Here is an 8,994-nt window from a genome sequence, read left to right as displayed (position 1 = left end):
CAGTATTTCGATGCAGGTAGATCACATGCTGGCGGATCAGATTAGGGTTTTGGCAGTGGGGACCACTAGACAAAATTAGGGCAAAAAAAAACAAAAAAAAAAAGAAAGTACACTAATGCGCCACCCCAGGTGGCGCCATGCTGGAAAAAGTTGGTCTAATGCGCCACCCCAGGTGGCGCCTACATGCTACTGTTATTTTTTTTTTTTGAAAATTTAGGGTTAGGGTTTGGTTAGGGTTTTCTATGTTTTTTTTTGAAAATTTAGGGTTAGGGTTTGGTTAGGGTTTTCTGTGTCACCGAAAATAATTAGCATACAGTCTTCGCATGTGATTGTACAGTGTACACTATTCAGTATGGTTGTGTCTGGTCAAGTCGACTGTAGTTCACCAGTGTCAAGCACACCTCAAATCAACTCAGGCATTCATTTTCCGTCAACTTTATTCGCATGTGATTGTACAGTATGGTTGTGTCTGGTCAAGTCGACTGTGCAACAGTTCAGCAGTGTCATGCACACCTCAAATCAATTGTGAAACAGTCTGGTGTGCAGCAGTGTCATTTATTCATCAAATCAACTCAGTACGCATGTGATTGTATAGTATTCGCCTTCATAATTGTCATCACTCAATGTTCGTCTACATAAAGGAAACCTATAACGTGTAAACTAACACAACACATTACACATCTGATTACATATTTGAAATAAAACTCTCTACCCACTCAACAATGGCCCCTCCACAATACATTATCAACGCTCATATTTTTGGCGAGACCTATGACAACGAAGAAGTTGGTTTTCTGTTTAGAAACACTGAGGTTAAACGATTTTGTTTAAGCAGAAAAGCAAATTTCAGTTACTTCAAAGGGAGATTAGAGACGAAGCTTGCAATGGGTGGTGTATCCCAGATTTTTTACCAATATCGATTTCTTCGTGGAGACAACCCGGTCAAGTTTATCCAAGTTGAGATCAAAGACGATGAAGACATGCAGAATATGTTTGCCAATCATGAGTATTCTAGTTACGAATGCATAGAACTGTATGTTACTCTACTAGAAGTTCAAACCACACAAATGGTTGAGTCACAAGTCATTGATGCACTTGGAGACGAGCAAGCAGAGGTCGACATTGTAGATGAAGAAGAAGAAGCACCGGAAATAGAAGTTGATAACCTGGTAAACGAGGAAAGTGAAGATGAACCGGAAGTTGTTGTACCACGAGATCAAGTGCATATGCCTCCAGTGCACATGAGGAACCTGAATTTTGATGGGGATGACGAACCATCGACTGATATTTTCTATGATCCATACACCCAAACAGATCAACGGTTAAAAGTAGGAGACAGATTTCGTTCTAAGGAGGCATGTATCATGGCCATAAAAAGATTTCATATGGCAAACAATGTTGATTTTAGAGTTGATCGCGCCAATGTCGAAAGGTACAAAATTTACTGTAGAAACACTGATTGTGGATTCAGGTTGCATGCATCATACAGGAAGAGAAGTGACTCATGGGTTATAGGATATATTTCCCAAGATCACACATGTGTTAACACAAATGTTTCACAAGATCACCGTAAGCTCAGTTATGACATCATTTGTCAAGAAATCTTGCCTCTAGTTGAAAAAGATCCATCGTTAAAGGTGAAAACGATAATCTCTCATATCGTTGCAACGTACAACTACACTCCGTCTTATAGAAAGGCGTGGCTGGCGAAGACCAAGGCGATCGAAGTTGTGTATGGAAATTGGGAGGATTCGTATAAACGACTCCCACATTTCTTATATGCGCTTCAAATTTATGCTCCTGGGACTGTTACTATTTTAGAGACCCTTCCGGCGCAATCTCCAGACGGAACATCACTTCAAGGAAATGTGATATTCCACAGGCTCTTCTGGGCTTTCCGCCCATGTGTACAAGGATTTTCATATTGCAAACCAATTCTTCAAATAGATGGAACTTGGTTGTACGGAAAATATAAAGGCACCATGTTGATGGCTGTGGCTCAAGACGGAAATAGTAACATATTTCCTGTTGCTTTCGCTCTTGTGGAAGGAGAAACTGCTGGAGGTTGGGGTTTCTTTCTCAGAAATCTTCGGACACACGTTGCCCCCCAACCTGGACTTTGCTTGATTTCAGACAGACATGCTGCCATCGAGAGTGCGTACAACAATCCAGCAAACGGGTGGCAAAACCCTACATCAACGCATGTTTACTGTATTCGACACATTGCACAAAATTTCATGCGGGAGATAAAGGACAGGGCTCTTCGGAAGACTCTTGTCAATGCCGGATATGCGTTGACTCAACCGACGTTCCAATATTATCGCCAAGAAATTGTAGCGGCAAATCCAGATGCAGGCAGATGGGTTGACAGTCTTGCTAGAGAGAAATGGACCAGATCATACGACAACGGGAAGCGATGGGGGCACATGACTACGAATCTTGTGGAGTCTATGAACGGGGTGTTTAAGGGCATTAGACACCTTCCGATTACTGCCTTGGTGGAAGCAACATACTATAGGATGGCTTCTCTTTTCGCAAAAAGAGGTGAGCGTTGGAATGCAGTTATAGAATCCGGACAATTATGGAGCGAAACATGCGTCAAATTCATGAAAGAGCAATCTGCCAAAGCCAACAGCCACATTGTGACATCTTTCGATCGATTCAACCGGACCTTCAGTGTTAAGGAAACGATTGACCATAACGAGGGCCTTCCGAGACAACAATACAGGGTTCTTATAGATGAAGGGTGGTGCGATTGTGGAAAGTTTCAAGCCTTTCGGATGCCATGCTCTCATGTAATTGCAGCATGTTCGTATGCGCATCAAGATCCGTTAGCACTTTTATCTCCCATTTACAAGGCAGATACCTTGCTCGGGGTGTACAACAACTCATTTCAAGTGATGGCAAAGGAGGATTATTGGCCTACGTATGAAGGGGACGTGGTTTGGCATAATGATAACATGCAGAGAAAGAAAAGAGGTCGCCCGAACAGCACCCGGATCACAACCGAGATGGATCATGAGAAAATGGTACGAAAGTGTAGCATATGTCGTGAAGTCGGGCACAATAAAAATACCTGTCCTAACCGTGGATCAAATTCCACCAACAATTAGTTGTATGTCATCTGTATTTTTATTGACAATGTATTTGTATTTGTATTAGTATTCGTATTTGTATTTGTATTTGTATTTGTATTTGTATTGGTATTCGTATTTGTATTTGTTATGTATTTGTATTATCCTTTATTAAATCAACTAGTTATGTCTTTGTCTCGTAGTGAAATTGTCTTCATGGCCCATACTGCCACTCTTTATTTTGGACAGTCAGTCAAATACGCATGCTTTCGTCTAGTCCCATCAAGTCAGTCATTGATCAGTGTGTCTGCATTTATCATACATGTTAGGCGTGCTTGTAAACAGTACGCAACATCATTAATTTTTTCTACCCACTACTATTATAAATTAGGGGTTCCTATGGTTGAGTTTACACACAGATACACAAACTCCAAATACCAAACAATCACACAAACACAACCATGCCTCGCCGGACAACCACTAGGCCAGATGGATGTCACCGGACAACAGAGTTGCCGCCCCGGGGATCAACATGGCGTGCCGAACCTGAGCCGGAGTATCGCAGAAGGAACGGACATGTCATATTCTCCGCCGTCAAACCTCCCATGCCGGTAATGTTTTGGAATATCTCTTCCGTCGAGCAACTCAAGAGGACTCTCCTGAGATTTTTAGAGGGGGAGTACGAGGCCGGCGAACAGATAAGAAGCATCAAGAGGCTTAAAACAAGGGCCGATCCTGTGACTGGAGCAACGATAAGTTTCTGGCATAAGGTGGAATACGATCTTGATGCCATTCAAATGATGCATGGACCTAATGACATTGTTTTAACCGTGGTGATTTCTTAGATGTTTTACTTTATCTCTTCTGTTGGTTATTTCTATGTACCTTTTAATTAATCAATGAACTACTCTTTTCCGTGGACGCTCGACTTAGCTGATTCACTGAACTTATTTATTTATGTTAAAAACCATTTTATTAATAAATAAAAAAAAAAAATTAGTATATAAACAAGAAAAAAAAAAAAAAGAGAATGTGAGAAGGCGCCACCCTAGGTGGCTAGAAACAAAAAAAACAACATTGATGCCACCCTGGGTGGCGCATATGTTGTGACTATTTGGGGGTTGGCGCCACCTGAGGTGGCTCCTATGTGGAGACCACCTCTGAAACCTGGTCATATGCGTAATTTTGCCGAAAACATGGTTTTTGGTGTAAATAAATTATTAAACATGGTTATTTGGATTTTTTTTTCTTGCGAAACCCTGATTAGGGCACAAGTTAACCATGGTTAATAGAATAAATAAAAGCCAAATTAATTAATTATTGGTTTTCAACCTAATTAATAAATTTTTTGATTAAATTGCCTAAACCTAATGTCAATTAATAAAAACGTTTATAATTAATTAAATGATTAAACAATTAAGTTAATTTAAACTTTTGATTTATTAAAATTATTATTAATAATTAAAATAAATTAATTAACAAATCATGAAATAAAAGTTATAGATATTTTATAATAAAAAAAAGATTAAAAGAATTTTAATTGAAAGAAATTCATTAAACAAATAAAAAGAATAAAAGAAAATAAATAAAATCAATTTATGCAATAAAATATAAAAGAACTTGGAACTTAGCGTGAATATTCAGGTGCTGCACATCTGGGGAGGTCCATAGTGATCTGGCGTTCCGAAGGCCCTTAGATTGTACTCTGATGGAGATTGGATGGGGGCGATTGAAGGTGCAGGGTATATACGGAGAAGACAGCTGCACTGGATCATAATAGGTGAAATCCTGAAAATCAACCAAAATAATATGCAAGAGACAGGAGTCGAACTCGTGTCCTTGCACATGGGAACGCTACGTGAATGCTATCTCCGCTGGGACGAATTGCCTGTGATGCTTATGGGATAACCAACGTTTAATATATAAAGAAACAAATCAATCAGAAATTCAAAAAAAACACAGCGCGCGTTCACTGTTCATCCCTGTCCTCGCGCGAACGTCCATGGCCGATTCTGCCATCTTCATCAATTCCTATAAGACAATCAACAACAATGCACCGAAATAACCCAGATCGACTATAAATTGCCATATGAATCCGATGAACACCTTAATTTGGCTTAAGACTGCTTCTAACAACATTCCCCCAAACGATGAAGTCGAAACCCTAGCAATGGTAATATGTGATTCCTAGGCCGAAACTCGAATTAAACCAAACACACACGTTATAAACATCAGCAACAACACAACTATGCAGTCGAATTCTACTAATAACGCAAAAATTTATGAAATCGAATTTAAGTTTGGAGATACAAACCGTAACAACACTGTTGATGATTATGAACACTATACGGCTTGGTAACCGTCTGGACCGCTTCAGGAGTTTGCTGGGAGTATGCAGGAGCCTTCAAAACCCTTTGAACTCGTCCCTATCCCTAAAACCGAACTTCACTTTTATCCTTGAATTTTTGGAGTTTTTTGTGTTTTTTAGGGGTCATAAGGATGCAGAATTCGTGAACCAGGTCTTGGATTTTTTGTTCCCTTTATATAGGAGTATGATTAGGTTTATAAACTTGTGTTGAATCTTCACAAAATCATAAGATTTGATTTGATTCTTTGGATGAATATTTTGACACAAATCTTGCTATTTTGACTAATATTGCATCTTCTTTTGCCAATCTTGATTTCCTATTGACTTTATCAAATATTTGGTTCATAATGTGTTTGAAATTAATTGAGACTTAAAACCAAAACAAATCTTTTCAAAACTTTTATCAAATCTTTAACTTTTTCCCTAATTTCTAATGAATAAAATTCACTAAAAATCAAATAATTTGTCAATAATTCGTGGCTTTAGGATTGGATCTTCTAGACAACTTGAGGAACAAGGTTGGGCCATAAAAACTTGGGCCCATTTGCAAAAATCTCCCAATTCTTTCACATTTTTCCCTCCAAAATAGTCCAACTTTGACAAGGTCTATCTCTCTCAATTTTTGAGGTATGGGAGTGTTCTAGGACTTTTTAGAAACCTTAGAAAGTCCTCTAACCAGTGTCTTTGGTCTCATATCAAAATTATTTTCCATGCTCCTTGTGTTTCCTTTTAAAAAAATGACTTTTGGTTGACTTTTGAAAAGGACCTATAATGTTTTGGTTCATATCTCTCAAATGAAGCATTTTTAGACTTGGCATGTGAGAGACAAAGTTGTAGAGAATCCAATTTCCTTCAAAATAAGCTTTGGATGCAAAATTTCTGATGTTCCATGTGAGATTTATGGCTGGTCAAAGTTCAGTTGACTTTCTCCTATACAAACCCTAATTTAGAAACTTTTGAATTGTTGATTTTTGATCTTTCCTTGATGAACCATGATCAATTCTTGATAAAATGGTGAATAATAATTCAATATGAGGATCTTGACAAAAAATCAGGAGTTTTGACTGTACTTTGACCACAGTTGACTTTTAGGTCAACCTAGTCGACTGTTGACTTTCTGAACAATTGAGTGACCAATCCTTTGAGCTGAGACTTGATACTTGTCATAGAGGTCATGTGAGATATATTGAGCCATATGGGATGCCTTAGAGCCATTGATTCATTGATTTTCCTTTGAACAAACCAAACCCTTGTTTCTGAGCCTTGTTTAGGAGAGTGTGTCTTGGAGCTTTGTGTATTGATTTGAATTTGAATAGGAGAAATAGTATGGGCAAATTTTGGAGTATGACAGGACTCGATGTCTAATGTTTTGATTGATACTGGCTCATCGCTGAATGTCATGCCAAAATCCACTCTTGCTAAGCTGTCTTATGGTGGCACACCAATGAGATTTAGCAATGTGATTGTCAAGGCTTTTGATGGATCAAAGAAATTAGTGGTCGGAGAGGTTGATTTACCCATTTGTATTGGACCATTTGTCTTCAAGATTACTTTTCAAGTGATGGACATTTTTCATGCATACAGTTGTTTGTTGGGACGCCCATGGATCCTCGAAGCTGGGGCAGTTACTTCGACTCTTCACCAGAAGTTGAAATTTATGAAAGATGGAAAGATGGTTGTCATGAATGGAGAACAAGCTTTTCTAATTAGTCATCTCTCTTCATTCCGTACTATAGAAGCTGATGAAGTGGTCATTGGAACTGCATTCCAAGCCCTGTCTGTTAATGATGAATTCAAGAAGGATGAAGCTTCCATTGCCTCTTTCAAAGATGCTCAGCTGGTGGTTCAGAATGGACATTTAGGAGTATGGGGACAAGTGGTGAGTCTGCAAGAGAACAAGAATAGAGCTGGTTTGGGATTTTCTGCCTCAAATAAGTCTATGATGAAGTCTGAATATGCTTTTTCGTCCTTTTCAGGAGATATTCCATAGTGCTGGGTTCCTACATCCGACTCTTCTAGATGTGGAGGCTATTATTAATGATGAACCAGAGCCAGAGATGCCAAGCTTTGTGACCCGTGGAAAGATGATCAAGAACTGGATCACCATTGATGTTCCTGATTGGACTCATGTTTCAAAGTAATTTGTTTTTATGTTTTTCAAAAATCCTTTCATTCTGCCCAAGATGGAAGTGAAATTGTTGGGGCTTTTCCTGCTTGTTTCAAACATTAAAATCATCAATAAAAGTCATTTTGTTTCTGCATATATATGTTTTTTACCTTTTTGCTTTTTCTGGAAAGTGGTAACACAAAAAACCTTCAAAATATGTTTTCATTTGCCATAATCTGCACGATTACATGTTTGCATATATCTTTCCTTTTCCTGAAATAATAATCACTTGTGCAGATTAATCAATAAAACCGTTAAAAGTAATGACCCTGCACCCTCTCCCAACTTCGAGTGTCCTGTGTATGAGGCGGAAGAAGAAAGTGATGAATGTATTCCTGATGAGATTTCCCGACTACTTGAGCACGAGGAAGACACCATTCAGCTGTATAAAGAGCCGTTAGAAGTCATCAACTTGGGTTCTGAAGAGGATAAGAAGAGGATTGTAGAGCTTCTTAAAGAGTATGTTGACATTTTTTGCGTGGTCCTACCAAGATATGTCTGGGTTGGACAAAGATATTGTGGAGCATCGTGTGTCGTTGAAACCAGAATGCCCTCCTGTCAAGCAAAAGCTAAGAAGAAGTCATCCCGATATGGCGGAGAAGATTAAGAATGAGGTCTTGAAACAGATAGATGCAGGTTTCCTTGTCACTTCTGTATATCCTTAATGGATTGCCAATATTGTTCCTGTTCCGAAGAAAGACGGAAAAGTTCGCATATGTGTTGATTATAGAGATTTGAATAAATCCAGTCCGAAAGATGATTTTCCTTTACCTCACATTGATATGTTGGTAGATAGCACGGCCAAGTTTGAGGTTTTCTCCTTCATGGATGGTTTTTTAGGATACAACCAGATTAAGATGGCACCTGAAGACATGGAAAAAACAACCTTTATTATGCCATGGGGAACGTTCTGCTACAAAGTAATGCCTTTTGGGTTGAAGAATGCTGGCGCGACGTATCAGAGGGCCATGACCACCCTTTTCCATGATATAATGCACAAAGTGATTGAGGTTTATGTAGATGATATGATTGCCAAGTCTCAGTCAGAGAAGGGGCACATGAAGGATCTTTTAAAGTTGTTTCAGCGTTTGAGAAAGTATCGTCTCCGCCTGAATCCAAATAAATGAACTTTTGGTGTCCGTTCTGGAAAATTACTGGGTTTCATTGTCAGTCAGAAAGGAATTGAAGTGGATCCTGATAAAGTCAAAGCAATTCAGGAAATTCCAGCACCAAAGACTGAGAAACAAGTGAGAGGTTTCCTCGGACGTTTGAATTATATCTCTAGGTTCATTTCCAATATGACTGCTACCTGTGAGCCAATCTTCAAGCTGTTAAAGAAAAATCAGGGATGTGAGTGGAATGAAGATTGTCAGAAAGCTTTTGAT

The 8,994-nt window shown here is 38.8% G+C and overlaps 1 protein-coding gene across 1 annotated transcript; it reads left to right on the top strand.

The window, feature by feature from the left end:
• Positions 1–722: 722 nt before the first annotated feature.
• LOC131658791 (uncharacterized) lies at positions 723–7,583 on the top strand. The gene is made up of 3 exons (XM_058928046.1): positions 723–2,064; positions 2,329–2,561; positions 7,419–7,583. The coding sequence occupies exons 1-3, from the start codon at positions 723–725 to the stop codon at positions 7,581–7,583; spliced, it is 1,740 nt and encodes a 579-aa protein (XP_058784029.1).
• The last annotated feature ends 1,411 nt before the right edge of the window (positions 7,584–8,994 follow it).

This window comes from Vicia villosa, linkage group LG3, assembly GCF_029867415.1.
Source record: "Vicia villosa cultivar HV-30 ecotype Madison, WI linkage group LG3, Vvil1.0, whole genome shotgun sequence".
NCBI lineage: Eukaryota > Viridiplantae > Streptophyta > Magnoliopsida > Fabales > Fabaceae > Vicia > Vicia villosa.
This window is presented reverse-complemented; position numbering and strand designations above follow the sequence as displayed.